This window comes from Tachypleus tridentatus, chromosome 12, assembly GCF_004210375.1.
Source record: "Tachypleus tridentatus isolate NWPU-2018 chromosome 12, ASM421037v1, whole genome shotgun sequence".
NCBI lineage: Eukaryota > Metazoa > Arthropoda > Merostomata > Xiphosura > Limulidae > Tachypleus > Tachypleus tridentatus.
The window spans coordinates 111,812,990-111,833,170 of NC_134836.1; the positions used below are offsets into that span (position 1 = coordinate 111,812,990).

General features: G+C 31.8%; 2 protein-coding genes across 3 annotated transcripts in view; one reads left to right on the top strand and one right to left on the bottom strand.

Moving 5' to 3' along the window:
* Positions 1 to 7,162, top strand: part of LOC143235356 (uncharacterized) — a 44,760-nt gene extending 37,598 nt beyond the window's left edge. For both annotated transcript variants that reach the window (XM_076473438.1, XM_076473439.1), the window contains 3 exons: positions 1,543 to 1,662; positions 4,153 to 4,362; positions 6,179 to 7,162. In XM_076473438.1, coding sequence (XP_076329553.1) covers positions 1,543 to 1,662; positions 4,153 to 4,362; positions 6,179 to 6,675 — 827 coding nt within the window. In that variant the 3' untranslated portion in view covers positions 6,676 to 7,162. The remainder of the gene's footprint in view (positions 1 to 1,542; positions 1,663 to 4,152; positions 4,363 to 6,178) is intronic.
* Positions 7,163 to 8,245: 1,083 nt separating this feature from the next.
* Positions 8,246 to 18,316, bottom strand: LOC143235358 (large ribosomal subunit protein eL43). The gene is made up of 4 exons (XM_076473440.1): positions 18,042 to 18,316; positions 16,666 to 16,794; positions 12,842 to 12,924; positions 8,246 to 11,427 (listed from the first exon to the last, which is right to left on the bottom strand). Exons 1-4 carry the CDS (start codon positions 18,042 to 18,044, stop codon positions 11,364 to 11,366), a joined length of 279 nt encoding a protein of 92 aa, XP_076329555.1. The 5' UTR covers positions 18,045 to 18,316; the 3' UTR covers positions 8,246 to 11,363.
* Positions 18,317 to 20,181: the final 1,865 nt, after the last annotated feature.

Below are 20,181 nucleotides of genomic sequence, written 5' to 3' on the forward strand. Positions count from 1 at the left end.
CAGATGTTGATGGTGAAGACTATTAATTACAATAATATAATCATTGTTTATTGGTTGACACATAATATGATTATAATTGTAATTAATATAAATCAGTATTCTTCACTGTTACTTCATACATTTGTTAATTGTTTTACTGTGATTATCTTGGCCGTTGTTATTAATTTTTTTGAAATGTCGCATAAATAACAAATGATAAAAAATTTACGTTATACCTTTCACTGTATTATAGAGTAGGGCCTACAGCATATACAGACATCCTTTCTCTAAATTTTCACGTAAATGTAACTGCCTTGTTTACACATGTAATGCATCCAAATCATCTTATGGTCATATGTTCTGTAAATCACGAAAGACTCGTGTAATTAATAGAGCTGGACAATAAATGGAATTTGATAATTGATTAATTGTTAGGCTTAGTAATTGATTACATTCAACTAATCAGTTAATTTCATATGAGACTTGGATAATTGGAACAGTATAAAATAGTGATAATGAAAAACAAATTTCAATTAGTTGTCTAGCTTTAATCAATTAAGTTGAGTAACTTTGAATGATAATTATTCCCATAATGACAATATTTTGGTTTCAGGGAATCACTGAAACATGGTAATAATTACACACAGTAATTTTGATTAGTCGATTATTTCTGCATGAAACTAAACAATTCAATTCATGCTCACAGTTAATCAAGCAGCTACTGCACGTCTTGAGGCATGTCTGACAATCAGTGTTTTACTTTTTCAGCTGTTTATTCATGTTAAGCAACATGATTAACTTGAAAACAAAAATTTGAATCGACTGTGTAGAAGAGATTTTCTTCACTATTGTCCCACTAAAATCAAGGCATAGAATGTTGGGGAAGTGTGTACTGCTTGCACCTATGTTAAGGTTAATAAGTTATGTGACTGAGAGCATTAGGCCTAAAAATCTCACACAAGCAATTTTTGAATGTTACTAAAAAAATGAATTGGTATGGTATTACAAAACAAATGTTATCTACCTTGAAATTATAAAGAACTTGTTTTAGTGGCATTGAAGATGTGTTGTGGAAAACACATGAATGTTATTAAAAGTTTTGTACAGGGAATAAACCTGGTAGAAGTTAAAGAAATGAGAAAATTGAAATTATTAATAATGTTCATATATTTAAAAAAAAAGTTACTCTCTGAGAAGATATAACATGAAAATATTCCCTACATTAAATCTTCTGTCTGATAATTTTCCACCAAATTTTATAATATTTCTGAATAAATCTCAAAAAATTAAAAAAATTTACAAGATTCGTAAGGCTGATCTTATTGTTTGAACTTTTATGTTGTTGACAACTTTTATTGTTTGCTTGTATTTAGAAAAAATAACATGCATATGAATAAATAAAATATGATGGTTTGAAAATTCACAGAAAAAATTATGTAAAGAATTTATGATGTATATAAACAATTTATGTATATGTGTTTCAAATTTTTAAAGTATCAATTTTACATTGGATGTCAGTACAAGTACATGAGATTTTATTATTGTTTTTTTTATATATACAAGTGATGACCATCTGTCTTGCACCTGGTGTTATATTGTATGTAATTCCCTTGTCTTGGCATGGAAAAGTGAAGGAATTCGTTACCATAGTAACCAGTAAAGTTCGAGAGATCCAACATTCAGGTAATTATAATAACTGAGATTTTGCAGTTATGCTTTGTTTATAAATATATTAAATGAAGAAAAAAAAACAGGAGAGCAAAATAGCAATGAAATTGATGCTATACATTTTAAAGTTTCACCAACAAGCCTATTAACAACATATTGTGGTATTTCTCATTAGAATTTAAGGTACACAAATCTCTACATGTGTGTGTGAATGTATGTTAAACATCCAGAACAAGTGTCAAGTGTCTCTTATTGACGGCTATCTAGTTCGAACTTAAGACTTCTATCAGTTTGCATGTGGTTATTCTGGGCTACCAATTCTTTTAAAAGTTTCAACAGACATGAAACAGGTGCACAACAGTGACATGAGTGCAGACGGAAATGAAATTGTTTTCTCTAATTTAATCAAATGAATGTATAATCAAAAGAGAAAATGATTCAAAGGCCAGTATAAACCGTTTTTTGTTGTTGTTCTTCTCTCTTTTGTTGTGAATTTTTTACTAACCCTAAGATGCTAGCCTTGGCTTTAGATCAAGATGATGCCAAAAGTCAGAAGGTGCATGTGATATAAAATCAGTGTTTTTTTTCTATATTTATCATCAAGAAAGTAGAATAAATACGTTGAAATATCAAAGAGGGTAAATTTCATAGAAATGAATGTCGCATTTTTTTTGCATTTCTGATTGCAAAATAAGGTACAGTTTTGGATCAGCCTATATAAGAGTGATGAAAAAACAAACCAGTAACCATGCAAGGTCTAACCTATTCTGATAAAAGATATTACATTCACATGTGCACTTATCTCATTGGTTATCACTTGAAGTGTTTTATCAACCAAAGCACTTACAGCAGAAAAATGTTTTCAGGTATGTATTTGAAGGACAGATATTGATGGAAGTCTGGATGTGTTGAGACAAGTGGAGATGGGCTTTCATTACCAATTTTTAATTGTAGAAGAGCAGTTTGGTTGCCTGGTTTGTTGTTAGCTGTCTTAAATCTTCTCATTTAGATTGATTTTGAGAAACATCTTAATCCACCAACAGTGCTAATTGAGCTAGTACATTTGATAGAGATTTATTTAATGATAGGTTCATAACTTAAATCATGTGAATAACGTTTTCTTTAAAAAGACATGGAAATTAATTGTGATTGGTTGATTACCTATAGCTGGACATGGCTTAGTGGATTACAATGTCCAAGGTTTGAACTGAGATATGGCACTAAATATGTTTTGCGCTTTCAGTTATGGGATAATTATAACTGTGACAGACAGCATATTATTTTGTTAAAATTAGCCCTGTAGGTGATAGCTGTCAGCAGTTCTAATCTAGAGCTGGCATAACTTTGGGGGTCAGTTACATTTCTTTTTTAACCCACGTGTCACAAAAAGTAGAAGATACGAAGTGACAAGTAATAAATTCTATGGATGATTGAAATTACATTGATTTAAAAAAGCTTTCTTTGACACTTTAAAGGAACTTTTTTAGAATGAAAGCTAAAACCTCAATATGAGTTAGTTATTTTCAGAACATGTTATTCAGTAGCAGTGGTGAAAATGTTTAGTAATAATTTATATTTATCACTGACTTGACATCTTGCTTAATCAGCATTTCTATTGTTTTTATCTAAAACATTAATTCTTACATGCTAGTGAGCTATTTTTATAATAAAAAAGACATAAATGCCTTTAAGTGAGGATGTATAGAAAATTGCTAAGGGTCTTACTTTAGTTAACTTTATTTACAACAGTTATTTATCGAAGTGTCTTCTCCACCAGGTCACTCAGTATCATCAATGTAAATCTGTTTTGATAAATCCTAATTTTTAATCTAAAACTTTAAATTTCAAGAAGCAGTAGAAGAAATTTTGACATTTCAGTATCTGTTGGATCATGTTTCTCTAAATATTAAATCATACATGTAATTATAGCTTGATAGTAAAATCAAATCAAACATATATTTATTATGCATAAGTTATCATTGGATACCTACCCCCAAAAATTTCAAATACTGTATATACTTATGTTAATTTTCTGAACATTCACCCTGTCTTTATTACTAGTGCCCAATAATAGGCCTAAATTGACAATAAGATAAAAACAGGATGTATTCTTTCATAAAATTCAAGTACTGAAAACAAAATTTAGAATATACAAAAGCTCTGGAATATTGTCTACAACACGAGTGTATTAAAAATAGTGAGTTTCCCTATTGAAGGAACCAAAGATTGAATTCCATGATATTAAAAACCAACAGCTATTAATAAAACCTTCATTTTATCTCATCACATGGAACAATGAAGGCTGTTAAACTTAATGAATAAATTAAGGCCATTTACCCATATCATCTTTAATGAGGAGACACTACTATGGACAATATATATAAATTCTGCTGTTTTAATGCGAGTAGGAACAGAGTTAAATATTTTGTTAAAAAGGAAAACGTGATAATATGGCTATAAGTAAAATAAAGTCCAGTGAATTAAATGTAATTCTTCTGTTTGTAGGTGAGATAGGTGAAACAGTAGATACTGACATGGAAGAATCTCTTCCACACACATCAGAGGATAGTATTACCAAAGAACTAAGCTTCACAGAAGAAAGGGCTGAAGAGGATATAAATCCAACTGATGCTATAAAAATGCGTGGATATCAGACAAGGGTGAATACGTCACCCTTGCCTTGTGATTCACTTTCAGGGTCATTGATTTCAGAAGGTACGTTATAGAAAGAGTTAACTAACACTTTGGTTATTTCGTCATTATCAGTTTTATTTAAATGTTCAGATCCTAGCGTAAATTATTTTTTGTTTTTGAAAGATAAGGAAGTGGCATTTATTTCTGATGTTTATCATCTGATGGCTTAAATTAGTTTCCATTAAAGAAATAACACTACAGTCATACAGTCCCCCAATGGAACAGATAAGTCTGTGGACTTACAACATTAACATTCAGTGTTTGATTCTTTGCAGTTGACACAGCAGATATTCTGTTGTGGCTTTCTTTTAAAATAAAACAAACAAGTAAGCAATAATAAATTCCTTACATTCAAAAGGTAGATGATAAATATCAGATAGAAATAAAGGAATTACACATTTTTGAATTATGATAAACTCCTGTGTAGGAAAATGAAAATATACTGTTGTGTGGTAAGCTGTTATGATATTCATTTAGGGTTAACAGGTCACATATGTACTAACTTCTTCAGGTTTAAATTTTTGAGTTTATTAAACTGTGCAAATGGATCTAAGTCTATCTCATGCATTATCTTATTAAGAACCTTTAAAATATTAAATGAGGTTGAAAAATTACTTCCACATGTTCACTGATGTCTACTTAATTATGAAATGTGTAAAGTCTGTTGCTAATTATCACTTTTAAGTTATAATCTGAGTAATTTTGAGTTACATTTGTAAGTAATGTTAACAAAGTTCTATAGAGTAAAACTCTTACACCTGATCACAAAAATATAATAAACAACATTTGAAATACAAACCACAAGAAAAGTTAGTCACCTCCACAGAATAATGCTCGATACATTATAAAATTATAATACACAATAAATGAAGGAATCTGTTTTATACCAAGGGAGGTTTTAAGAATCTTTTCTTATCTCAAGCTAACTGTATTGGTAGGAAAATGTTGATGTTCAACATCGTGTAAAAAATAAATACGTTGTGGTTCTAATTACTGTTCACAATAAAAAGAAACCATTCCTTTTACAAGTTATTTGTATTGGCACTGTCCATGTAAGAAACAGTGGATAAGGATGCATTTTAGTGTTAATGACAGCTATGGAGATTGGTTCTAGTAAACACTGTAGTAGTCATAATGCTAAACCTTGTCATCAGTACATATTGTTTTGATATTCGACAGTGATAAGGCTTAACAGTATGACAACTACAGTGTTTACTGGGACAAATCTCCATAGCTATCAATAACAGTATGTACCGCTTTGATATTTGACAGTTATAAGGCTTAACGCTATGACTACTACAGTGTTTGCTAGGATTAATCCCCATTACTATCAATGACAGTATGTGCTATTTTGATATTCAACAGTGTTGATATTTAACATACTATATTAGGTATTCTTTTTCTAGTTCATCTTACTGTTTAACAAATAAAACAGGTTTAAAAAGTATATCACATGTGGAGTTGATATTTGAGTTGATAATTTTAATTTTTTAATATTTAAAAACTATATTTTCGTAATGGAAACAACATTAAAATATTTTGTAGACGTAAGACTGTCGGGTCTTCAATGGCATTTTCTGATTTTATTTTAATGAGATTTTCAATTATACATCTACAGAAGTATAAACTTTCCAACTTGTACAGTCAAACAATACCTATACTTCCCATTTATAGCACTACAATGTGAGTTTAGAATTTTGTACCACCACGAAAATAGGGTTTCCCTTTCAAATTTTACTAATAATAAAGGTTTCATCATTGGGAGGTATGTATAAACATGACACTTTTGGACATTGTTCTCTTGTATAGGATTTTTGAATTAATTACTTTACTTTAGAGGAAGACACTTCCCTCTACCATGGCCTGGATTCTTTTCCTGATGTTCAAGAAGAAAGTGCAGATGAATTAGAAGCAAATTTATCTGTTGAACCTCAGAAAAACAATACAACTACCTCTGCAGGAAATAATGGAAACACGATTCATTTTCACCCCTCTTATTTTAAAGAAGAAAGCTCAGAATCAGAGAATGAAGAGGATGTATTTTTTAATGAAGAACTTGCTTTTTCTGGCTCCATGGAATCTAGTAAAAACCTGCCTGAGGAGCTGGCAGTTGGTTCCACCTTGGAGTCTGATAAAACGCAGCTTGCCGAGTGTAAACTAGAAGGTAGTATTCAAGAAGAAATCTCCAGTGAATTGAATTTCAGTCACCCACACCACAGTGATTCATCCACACTGCATTTAGATGCACCACTTCTGCAGAGAGAGCAGTCACAGTCCAGCGATATTGATATTAACGAATATGAAATTGTCTCTGAATCAGAAATTGGCTCTTGATCAAGCTCTAAGCATTTCTTGGGATTCTACTTACTTCCGAGTGTCTTGTTAAAACATTTATTTAAAATTGAAACATAACGGAATTATTTCCTTTTAGGCTTATTTGGATTTGTCAACTCTCATGGTGATAAATGTTATTTGTATTTTGTCAAATGAAGATAATGTTTTAGGTAAATATTTAACTTGTGTATAAATGTTTTATCTTTTATTGAGTGCAAGACATATACAGTATGCTTTTCACTATAGAACTGTAAAATTATTGTAATAGTACATGTTTCAGTTTGGATTTTGCCTCTAGTTGACTCTGGAGTTGTTTTAATTAATTTAAAGTTTATAATATATAGTTTTCATGTTTTATTGTTAATTATATTTATGTTATTTCTAAGGAACTTAATGAAATTTACTCTCTTACATCAAGTTTGCACATAGATGAACTATGTATTTTTCAAATTGGATATTACTGAAGAAAAATTTCTTTGAACTGGAAGATTGCACTGTTATCACTTAAAATATTAGTTGCCTTTCTAATGGCAGCCATTTTGTTTTACATATAGATTGTAAATTTCAATATTGTTTCCCTGTGTTTTTCTTTACACAGTGTAAAACTTCACAATGTGTTTATTTCGAGTAAAAATTGTGAATCTTAGTACTGATTATACCTACCACAACTCTAAATCACCAAAGGAAAAACAATGCAACAAGCTCAGACTTAGTAGAGCAACAAACTTTATAGTTTGCTGTGCTGTTGGTAAGTGGAATAAAACACAATTCTTATATTGATCCTGTTATTGGTGCCATCATAAAAAACTTGAAGTAGCATGCTAATTTTAACCTTTAAATAGTATGTGGGTATTGTGCACCGATATCTTTAAAATAGTTTTCTGATCAGCATAGTGCCCAGTTATCCTTTAAATAGTATGTGGGTATTGTGCACCGATATCTTTAAAATAGTTTTCTGATCAGCATAGTGCCCAGTTATCCTTTAAATAGTATGTGGGTATTGTGCACCGATATCTTTAAAATAGTTTTCTGATCAGCATAGTGCCCAGTTATATTGTCGTAATTAAAAAATAGTTTTCATACCATTTAAGCTACCATTCTTCCAATTTTTTTCTGTACTGTAAGATTTTCCAAGCCTTAATTGAACAAGAGTGTAAAGATATTCTATGATGGATAGGGTGCTGAGCTTATAATTTTTTACATCATTGAATGTGTAGATTATAATCCCATCACCAATTATTTATACATTTTTTTTTTGGTTGTGGAAGCAGATGTTATAAGGGCCAACCTCACTTGAAGAGAAGAGAAACCCAAACATTAGCAATGAGTGGCATTAAGTAGTTGTCTTCCCTCTGGTGTATTAATTTTAAATTATGGACAGCTAAAGCAGGTAGTCTCTTTGGTGTATTAATTTTAAATTATGGACAGCTAAAGCAGGTAGTCTTATTAGCTTTCAAATATTTTTAACAAAACAGTTGAAAGATCTGTCAGTATATCCTGTGCTTTTCAGCAAATATTTCTTCTATGTAGAAGGTTATCCAGTACACAAACACAACCACCAAGGATAAGGCTCTTCTGTATCACTATAGCCTTAAAATAATGTAAAAAAAAACAAAAACCAACTGAAATCAATGCATCAATTCTTTTTGTGCACCATGATTTCTTAAATATTCAGTATGCTTTTTATTAAAAAAAGTAAAAAGCAAGTGTTTACACACTTTTTGTATTAAATATTCATTTCAATTTCTTAGCAAAAAAAGGTGTAATTTTGTTCACTCCATCAAAATTAATATAAATTAAAATGAATTATAATTTTTGCTTCCAGGGAATTCAAACAAAAAATATTATGTAGCATTCTATATAAAGAAAACAATTTAGAAACTAGACAGTAACTTCAGTAAGGAGCTAACAAGATAAACTGAATTAACTGATATCATGCAGTAGGATAAAATATTAAGTTGTGAAGTCCCATTGGACATTCTCTGCAATGATTTATATCATCACAGCCTGAAATTGAGTAGGATCTACAAATAGTGAAAACACTGGTATGTGTTTAAACTCTGCTAGTCTGTTTCTTGTGAATTTGACTTGGTCTAGGTCAGAGAAATTGGAGCAACTGCATCATGATATAGTTTTAAGGGAGAGTTCTAGTTGTTTTGCAGTTTCTACCATTGTGCTTTAAAAGATCATTGAATTGGAGAATATTTATGATCACACCACACGATCAAAAGCAAGTTTCATGTCACATATGCTATTAACTTTAAAATACTAATAACTTGCAAGGTATTCTGTCAAATATTCCCATTGATAATTTCCAAGTTTAACGTCAGAAGTGCACTAAAACAATAAGATGAATTGTACTTTAAGACTTGAAAAACCAGCAATTGCTGACTGTGGAATGCTTATAATTTTACAAGAATTGATACAAACAGGGTATTCACAAAGCAGTCCCTAAACCTCAAAGCAGCAGTTAGTCAATATTGGTGTAATATACTTGGCACATCCTCTTGTAATGAATGTGTATACACACAACAAATTACAACCCTGCTAGGATTTCATCACTAAAGTAACTGATTTATGTATTGTCAGCTTTTGAAGAACTTAAGTGTGTATCTTTCTTTATGATAGCCTTCACTATGCAGAGAGCATTCCAGATGTACTATTTTAAATGATGAATTCTGGCACAAGATTCTTTCCAAAGATTTCATAATTAATTCCTCAAACCTGATGACAGTCACCTGCTTTGGGGTAGCTTATAAACAAATCAACAAAGATCTTAAAAGTTCAACACATGTGCTTTTGAGCTGTCATAAATTGCCAATCAGATTGAGGTGCCAAATTAAAGTGACACCATTGCCTCATTCAGCCAATAGTAACGAGACAAGACTCGATCATTACAAACCTGTTCTGTACATTAACAACACATAAAACATCTTCACGTAAAAAGAAAGGCACAGATAATCTTATGAGAATGGAAATAACCCTCAAGCCTACTGACAAAAACATTTTGTCAGCCAGTATATGGGGATCATCTGCAAAGAAAGTTGTTGAGGAACAGATATGTGGAAATACCAATCACTTTAATAAAATGACTAAATGAAAGATATTTTGATGGAACTCCTCAACTGACTACAGTTCACATGTAAAGATAGTCAACTGTTGGATTCTCATTCTACCTGGTAATCCTTGAAAGAGATAAAACTGAAAAATACCACTTTTAGCCACTAACAATACAGTGATTAAACCAAATGATTGTTCATTGGAGTTCAGTGGTGGCAATTCTAGAAAACTCCAAGCACTAGGGATTAGCTTAGTGATTCTTCTATAGAAGAATACCATCAGCATATACTAAATTTAAACTAAATATTAATGGTGTTGTATGACTACTTTACAAGAGCTCATTGGAGTAAAACCATTCAGAAACTACAAGACCCTCGCAGATACTAAAGCTTGGGCTTATAACCACTACATTACTCTGATCGTATTTGTCATTCACTCCATTCTGGGATCATAAAACAAAGCAATACCACAATGGCACAGCATCTGCAAGGGGACAAAGTAGAAGCCTGTACCAAACTCAGAGATGCAAAAATCATTCCTTGGAAGCACTATTACAGCAACACTAACAGTGTTATATCAAGCTAATCAGTCTGTACAGCTAACAATCTATTTGTAGCTGATGTTGTTTCGAAAGTTTCAAGATCTTAAATCTTAAAACCCTTTTTAAATTTTAACATTACAGAAGGATGTTTTTATTGAATTTTGTGCAAATCTATACAAGAGCTATCTGCACTAGCTGCCCATAATTTAGCAGCATAAGACTAGAGGGAAGGAAGCTAGTCATCACCACCCACTGCCAACTCTTGGGATACTCTTTTTACCAATGTATAGTGGGAATCACTGTTACATCACAACACCACCACATGGTGTGACAGGGATCTGAACCTACGACCCTCAGATTACAAAGTCGAGCACCCTAACCACCTTGGTCATGCAGGAAGATAAGAAATGTAGTTAATTAACACCATCAATCATTTTTTACCACACAAAAGTGATATTTTTCCTCACGTTAAAGTCCATACAGCTGAAAGGAACAGTACTTTTGGTGGCAGGTTTTGACGTGCGGATCGAGAGTCAAATGCCCCAACCACCATGCCAGGCTCCTGTTAACACGGAAAGTATTGTGAATTCTTCACGGCAGTTCACAACCTCTTAACCAATCATAGCATTCATTGGAACAAAAATTAACAATTTTGACAGTTATGCCCAATTTCCCAGTTATGGACACATCTTTCATCATTTATATGGCTTGAAGTATCTAATAGTATGTTACATCAGTGTTTATTAGTAAGATTACAAGTCATTCACCAGTTCTCCAAGCAGCTGTAATAAGAATAAAACCCACATTAAAAAATTACATTTACACAACTTCCAATGAAAGATCATGACCAACCAACACGCTATCTTTAGTTTCTTAAAATTAACATCTGAAATCCTGCATTTAAAATTTGTTCTCTGAACTTAACTTCAGCTACAGAATTCAAACATGACAGTTCCTTATTTCAGTAACATGAATAATTCTCCTGAATTGTTAATTTGAGAATGAGTGTGTGCGTAAAAAATAATCAGTTTTAAACAGGATTTAATTTTTTTTTATTAGTTGGATAAAAGTTCCACCATAACATGGGCTATTGTTCTTTCATTTCTCTGAGTCGTCTCACAGCACTTCGAACAGTTGCTGCTGCTGTTGTGCTATAAGAAACGAGGAAATTTGTTAACCATATATTAAAGTTTAACTATGGAATATGACAAATTATGATATTGCCCTACATCTCTTTTAATTGTGAAAATCAATCAAACTATTCTAAAATCTATGAAATTTGTACATTTTTCAAATTATAAATTAAATTTCGGAACATTATACAAATAATTTTTTTTTCTTAAAGAAGAAAACAAACAGTTGAGCTTCAAAGTTAAAGTTTTCATTTTTTAAATGATTTTATCTGAAATGTGGAAAACTACAGTTAACTCTAATATTTCATGTTATTTAGCATCAGATACAAAAATCACCATCCAGCTTTATTAGTTAGTGTTACAGTTAAGAAATAAGTATTACTTTCCGTATGTCATATAAACCACCGTACCTCACTTATAATGCTGTTAAAACACTTTTAAGTTCACGTAGAAAACACTAACAAGTTTTATGGCAATACAAGTTTCTGGGTGATAGAATTAATACTAAGTGCTTTCCAACATATTACTTAACAAATATATAATGGGTAGGAACTAATTACATTAAAATGTATAAAAAAGTGGCTTCCTTAGAACTTTCTCATGCCAAACATTTGTTTTTCATACAGCTTTTGTCTCCTTTGCTGGAACTTTTCACTGAGGTACGTCTACATCTTTATTACAGGCTTTGTGAAAATGTTATGGTATAAAATCAGTTATTGGCCTTAAATCAAGCAACTTAACCACAATTATATCTTCAACTGACTCATGAACAGAGAACTTGTGTCTCACAACATGAGAATGGGTGGATTGTTAACAATACTTATTGGATGTGCCCTTTATAGGTAAAATATTCAGCCAAATAGGGTGGATATATTTGTATGTTGTTAACCACATAGCCAGGCAGTGGGCTATTTGTGCTGTACCCACAGCAAGTATCAAAACCAGGTTTTGAGCACTATAAATCTTCAGAGTTACTGCTGAGTCACTGAGAGGGCAGGAGTGGGTATGACTGTAAACAATACATGCAGATGTACTGTGGTTATTCTTCTTTTAAAAGGTACGTTTGGTTTTGAATTTCTTACAAAGCTACAAGCTACACGAGGGCTATCTGTACTAACTGTCCCTAATTTAGCAGTGAAAGATTAGGGAGAAGACAGCTAGTTATCACCACCCACTGCCAATTCTTGGACTAATCTTTTATCAACAAACAGCGAGTTTACCCATGACATGATAATGCTCCCACAGCTGAAAGGGCAAGCAAGTTTGGTGTGACAGGGATTCAAACCCGTGACCCTCAGGTTGATAGTCGAGTGCCCTAACCACCTGTCCATGCTGAGCACACTTTCAAAAGAAACTGGACCAAACCTCTTCATTGAAACTGAAACTGAAAAGAAAACCTGATAAATGTCACTTTTTTTTTAACAGAACTTACCTGTAAACATATGCTCCCCCTGCAACTGTCTTCTGACACGCTCGGCACTTCCAAATCCCAACACAAGTTCGTCGCATCGTTTCCTGTCATAAAACAAATAACCAATAGTCAGTAAGAATAAATCTGAAAAGACACACTCTATCAGAAATTAGCATAATTGATGAAGCTGACAGCATTTAGCAGATTAACAATCAAAGCTGCACATTGCAAGTTTCTGATCAGTAAATTTTCAGGTGGAAAACAAACCTGAAATTCTCAGTTATGTATGGTATCACTGTATGATCATTATTATGGTTACTATTTACCCCACACTTTAATTTCCTTGCACTATTAGTCTGACTTGAACTTACTGTCCTTATATAACAGAATAATTATGTTCAAACCAGATATTCACATAGCTTGTACTCTTATAAAGTTTTCCTGTTGTAATTAAAACACTTAGAATACTAATTATAAATTATTTCTTCTTAAACACAAATGAACTGGTACAGAAATATTGAATACTCAAAACCTCTTAAGTTTTTAAAATTTAGTCAGTTTTTCAGGCTTAACTGGCAACTGGTTGAATGTCGACCACTGTTTCAAACTTTAACCCTAAAAAGAGTATAGATGCCTGTATCTAAAGTGTAAACAGTTTATCACATGGTGGTATAGCGTGGGTTGGAACAAAATATTGCAGATCATAAAACACTTTCAAATGTACGAGAGAAAAAGTGCTCAGTTATGCATAATAAAAACACAAAGTAAAGAGTATATGTTGAAACAGCTTTAACTGTGTAAGATGAAAACCACTGAGACTTAGGGCTCGAAGTAATGTATGTTTCATTATCAAACAACTGGTTATAGAAACAAGTTTCCTTCCTATACTATTCAAATTTTACAGGTTATCTTGTCATGTTTTATAAGCATCATATGCATTCAACACCGAAAAAAATGCCACTGTTAATGACACAACAAACACTACCTACTGTTCATGTTTGTGAAGTAACGTTCTACCTACCTTTATAGGAGTACTCAATGTTTTATAACAATTTTTAACCCTAAAAGATTCTTCAACTGTATGAAAGACAAATTTATTTAAAAGTATTAAACCAACACAGGTTAAAAAAAGTTTGAAGTGGTTTGTCTTTTAAAAAGTAGAAGTTAACAGACTGTTGCAGACTAATGTTCTTTAACATGATAAAAGATATGGATATATATGCATATGTACCTAATAGTTTTTTACATCACTCTTGCAAGCTGTTTAAACATTTATTACAATATATATTTCACTGCTGAAATTATTTTATTTATGAAAAATTACACTATAACAAAATTTTTTTACTTTTTCTTGTTCCTGGGGCAGAAAGTGTTATTTACTAATTGCTTATGCCCAAAGACCTATTTTTCTTTTCAAACTTTGTTTTTGTGACCTGGGAGTATATAACAAAAACATGATGGGAAACTATATTTGGGGGCTGATATGTGAAAGTGATTTACACTATGGTCACAAATCTCGAAAACTACTCACTTCTAAACATTTTTGTTCAATTTTGTATAACTGTGGTATAAATACATGTAAATCTTGATTCATATGTTCTTTTATTCAGACCTTATGTAAATTTGCCCGTTTTTACATAGAAAATAGGTTAATTTCTAAATTTCATTATCCAGGTCACAAAAGCAAAGTTTGAAGGGAATAATGGTCATTTTCTGTACTTTTACAATATAAGCAAATTATAATATTGTGGGTTGAGTCAAGTACATATACTGATTTATTTACACTTCTTGTAATGTACTGTTACTGACATCAGTAACACATCTTTCATTAACTGAATCTGTAAAGGGACAACTTACTGGTTGTACCCTGTACTGGAAAAGTAAACACTGTCTATAATTCCAAACTTATGAAATGCAGCGTCATATAATATGGAAAGCTTTGAATAAATAGTATAAATCTGGGAAATGATGAAGCCAATCTGACTCAGACTCTGAGAAGTTGAGATGCAAGGTGAATGTTCGTGATCTCTTCGATGCATATCTAGTTTTATTTAGCATTCTTGTATATTACATCTGGTATTTTCTTTTATTTTAAAATGGGCTGTTGCAAAAATCAGCAACATGGGGTAACAAAAACTGAGTCTAATATAAGTTTGTATGTTAAACGGCACTCTGTATAAGATCATAATGTGTGCATGGGATTAATGAATCTCATTTCTAGCCACTAGTAATCCTGCCACTTGCATTGTTAGGACTACTTTTAAAAAGGATAACCTAGTATCTATAAATTTTGAACACAAACACACAGAAAACTAACTATTAATTATGATGGAAAGAACTTTATTTCATTGATAAATCTCAATGTTTAATGCATTTAGAATATTACTACAATGTACCTAAGTATGCCTAAATATAATAGAAGAAATAGTCCTAAGTGTATGTGGTATTCCAATATAACTTTTGATCACAGTAAAGCTAAAATTCAACTTGCATGTTTGAATATTGAATACATGGAACCTAACAAATGCAAAGCAAATTCCACAATATTTACGTGTAACATACAAAAGACAGAGAACACTTATAGATTTATATATTTAAAACGTGTACGTATATACATATGTACAGACTACAAACTTTATAAAATTTGTCAATCCTGAAACTTGCTCAAAGTTTTGTCCAACAAATAATACACTTTCAAAATAAAAGTAATACAATCAACAACAAGATTTAATTATTAACTTTAGGCATGTATAAAACAAACGACTCCCCTGCCACATATATATATGGATTTTAAAAACTAGTTTAAACTATTAAGTGTAAATTAAAGTTTAAGCCTAACTGTAACTGTTTCAGTATTATTTTGTATTTCTGTAAAATGTCCAAAGACAAATCCTAACAAATATTTTACAAAAAATAACCAAAACTTACTTTGTCACAATAGAAAATGTTAAGTAGTACAAGCATAAAAACATTGAGTGTGTATCACAGCAGATACCTGCCATATGCTGATGAGGGCCTGGCATGGCATAGCGCGTTAAGGCGTGTGAACCGTAATCTGAAGGTCGCGGGTTCACATCCTGTCACGCCAAACATGCTCGCCCTTTCAGCCGTGGGGGTGTTATAATGTGATGGTCAATCCCACCATTCGTTGGTAAAAGAGTTGGCGGTGGATGGTGATGACTAGCTGCCCTCCCTCTAGTCTTACACTACTAAATTAGACGGCTAGCACAGATAGCCCTCGAGTAGCTTTGTGCAAAATTCAAAAACAAAACAAATATGTTGATGAATCCATCCAACATCAGTATTCATACAAACCAATGCAGTACCTTCTCACATAATGAAATATAGTGCACACTAATTTATAATTTTGTTTTCTCTACTATAAGTCAATGGAGTAGTGAGATCAGAAAAACAAAACACACCAATTACTCTAATCATCAGACTATGTAATGTAATCTCATAAATAATCATATTTTATAAAAGCATGTGTTAAGAAACATAGAGTCAAATACAGCAATACTAATATTAGGAGTAACCAATTTATTAAAACTTGTGATAACTATCAATGAGAGGACTTCGTTGATAGTATATGTTTAATAACTTTAAGATGCTATACTTATGAAAAACCAACAAACCAGCAAAGTAAATTTTGGTTCGATAGTTTAGCATGGAATATATGGTGGTGGAAAAATTGTACCCCAAATATCTTTTAATATTTTAATATGACAGCATCAAATAATAAAAAAATACCTTAAAACATTATTTCTGTGTTTTAATTTACAGAAAAAAACTACTTAAAGCCATGTTGAACATGAAATACACGATTATCTAATGATCTGACTTACCTTTCCACAAAATGTACACGTGTACTTGGAATGCTGTGTTATTTCAATTTTTTTGACCATTTTCCGAAGAGAGGCACCATAACGAGTCCCATACTTTCCCACAACACCAACCTTTTTTGTCCTTTTGGCCTGAGGGCAAACATTCATATATTATTTACAAACTTATATTAATACTAACAATGGAATAATTTAGGGATATATAACAATTCATGGCTGAAAGTAAAACAATTATGCAGTTTTCTGACATGTTTATTCATTCTTAAAATGTTTTCGTCTAAAGCACATTACTAATTATACTGGCAAATCATGGCCTTTTAAGATTTCTCCTAATGGTAAGAAATATTTTTAACACACATACAGATTTATAAATATATTATTTTATGAAATAAAACCAGATACATTTCATTTTATATATTTTTTAAGTGTGAACATGACACATACATATTGGACGGTGGTCACTTTCAACACTGTTTATAATTGTCATTCATATTTACCTCCTGTATTCTATACTGAAACATGTCTGTTAATAAATATATAAGTGCACAGTGACTTTCCGAACACCCTGTATAATATCACACGTTCGTAAACCTTTCTGCTATACTCAGTGTAATAAAATGTAAATTCTAGTATAACCACACAGCACACGGAAATCTTGACTTACTAATCTTTTTATTGTTTTAACTTACTTTTTATCTGGATGATGAAAAGGGTGTAGATTTGGTGAACTATTATCTTCAAAGTGTTTCTAACAAAGTGATATCCTAGACTACACCGTTTATACGGTTTTCATCTTAAATTATTTCGACTGTCAGTCTCATGCGATAATAATCAATTAGTTAAATGTATTCGACAAATGAGTCGAGTAATTAAATGATTATAATAATCCACTAATCGCCTACACTTAACTAATCGATTATTATCGCATGAGACTCTGATAGTCGAAATAATTTGAGGTGAAAACAGTATAAACGAGAAATGCAAAGTTTTAGCATCACGTTTAGGCCTAACCGCCACAGCTAAATGCTTAAAATTAGATAACGTTTCAGTTTGATATTTCCAAAATATAAAACTTTATAGATCAGAACTAACAAGGTTTTCAATGCTACTATATTGTATGAAATAACTGAATGAGATGGTTACATTTCACTCTTAGACCCTATGAGAATCTAACATTAATCGAAATACATTACCAGTAATGTACATTATGTACACTTAGTACATAATCAAAAGATTCTTTTTTGGTGTAGAACTTTAATAATTAATTAAGCATCTACTTATAAAAATGAAGAAAGTTTATAATTACTTATTGATTTATGTTAAATATAATCCTGATTTTTAAGTTTTCAAATTAGATTAAATAGGATTTCTACACTTACCATTTCAACTTACACAAGTTACCCCTATCGCGCGAATGTGAAAAGAAAGATGGTAGATCATTTCATACGCAGATAAATCAAATTCAATATACTTATGTGAGAGAATATAGTAGCTTTTTAAAAGGAACAAAAATTAGTCACAGCTATTAATCAGTGGCATATCATAAAGGTTTTAGTATTTTCTAATATATTAAATACAATAAAAATGGTGTTCGAAAATAAAGTTCAAAATATCTCAGCTACTCAGTTCATTTATAGATGAGACAACACATGTTCGAAATATTGGTAAATGAGTTTGTTCGGTACTTGAAATTTTAGAATTCCTCTCTTGAGTGTTTTAATATATATATTTATTTCCGTTTCTTAGTTTGATTTAATACAAGGCAACATGCACTGGTGAAATTACGATCTTAATGATATCACATGTCTTTATGTTTATTTAAATCAATTTAATATAATTTCTGACAAGTAAGGCCCCAGCGGCTCACAGGTAATTTTGTGGATTTATGTAAGGATAAAAAATTGGGTTTCGGTATATGTGGTAAGAGTACATACAGCTTATCATGTAGTTTGTGCTTAAATACAAAGTAATAAGTATGTCTCAGGAACATGAAAAAAAGTTTATTTTGATACAATCAAAAATTTGATTTAAATTTATAGTTTGAATTTGTGAAAATTTGCGCATGTTTTTTGAAGATGCAAAAATATCGAATAATTTAAAATAATCCGATCAGTATTGCCTGATTTCGTAGCAAGTTTATGTTGATTTAAGTTTTATATTTTCTTAACAGAACTGAATTTCACAGCTTCCACTTGATACTAGACTTGTTGCTTGTTATTATCGTTGTTTAAGAAAAATGATAAATTATTTTAACTTACCTAATAAATTAAGTCCTTAAAAAGAACTAATTTATTGTGAAAAAATCCATTTGTTGTGCTCAAATATTTAAATTAATGTTTATATCTACAATTATAAATAAAGTTTGTAATGCTATTTTATCATTAAAATTTTTGTTTTTGGACAGTGTTGTTTAGCTGCCGTCTCTTTAGCGTGTCTCTCCTAAATTTGGGGTGGTTAGCGTAGGTAACCCTCGTATATCTTAGCGTGAAATTCAAAACAAAACAAAACCAAATCGAGACACAAAACAAACTACGAAGACACAATGCTAACGAAAGAAATATCTATACATGAACTTCATGAAGCAAAAAAAAAAAAAAGTATCCGGGTGAAAATGAGATACAAACCATCCTCCTAAAAAAGGGCAGTTCGAAATTGTTTGATCACCTAAAAGCACTTTACAACTGATCACTATCCTCTGGGTACATACCAGTCTCATGGAAGCATGCTAATATATTAATGTTCCATAAGGAAGAAAAACCAGCTAATAAACCTAATAGCTACTGACCAATCAGCCTGACCAGCTGTGTAGGCAAAATTTTAGAACGCATAATTAGCAATAGGTTTGTTTTTTGGAATTTCGCACAAAGCTATTCGAGAGCTATCTGTGCTAGCCGTCCCTAATTTAGCAGTGTAAGACTAGAGGAAAGGCAGCTAGTCATCACCACCCACCACCAACTCTTGGGCTACTCTTTTACCAACGAATAGTGGGATTGACCGTCACATTATAACGCCCCTACGGCTGAAAGGGCGAGCATGTTTTGGCACGACGCGGGCGCGAACCCGCGACCCTCGGATTACGAGTCGCACGCCTTACGCGCTAGGCCATGCCAGGCCATTAGCAATAGACTCTCCACATACTTGGATATAACTTCTAAATTACCTAAAGAACAAAATGGCTTCAGAAAATTTAGATAAATAACAGACCACTTAGTCAGATTAACTGAAGAGATAATAGATAGCTTTAACAAAAACAATACACTTTTGTCTGCTTTTTTAACATTGAGAAAGCACTCGACACTGTATGGCATAATGGTCTACGGTTCCATGTGCATGAAATGAGACTACCGTGTAAAATTATTCGCTAATAATCCAACTTTTTGGAAAACAGAAAACGTAGAATAAAAGTAGAGGGAGCCTCTTCCGAGAACTTTACTCCAGAAGCTGGCGTCCCTCAGGTAGGGGTGATTAACCCTGTACTCTTCATTATGTATGTGAACAATATGCCACTGAAGGATCCTA

Coding starts and splice junctions, on each gene's coding strand:
- LOC143235358 (XM_076473440.1), bottom strand. Junction 12,925..16,665: donor CGTGTACATTTTGTGGAAAG/GTAAGTCAGATC, acceptor GTTTTATGACAG/GAAACGATGCGACGAACTTG. Junction 11,428..12,841: donor GGGGGAGCATATGTTTACAG/GTAAGTTCTGTT, acceptor CGTTTCTTATAG/CACAACAGCAGCAGCAACTG.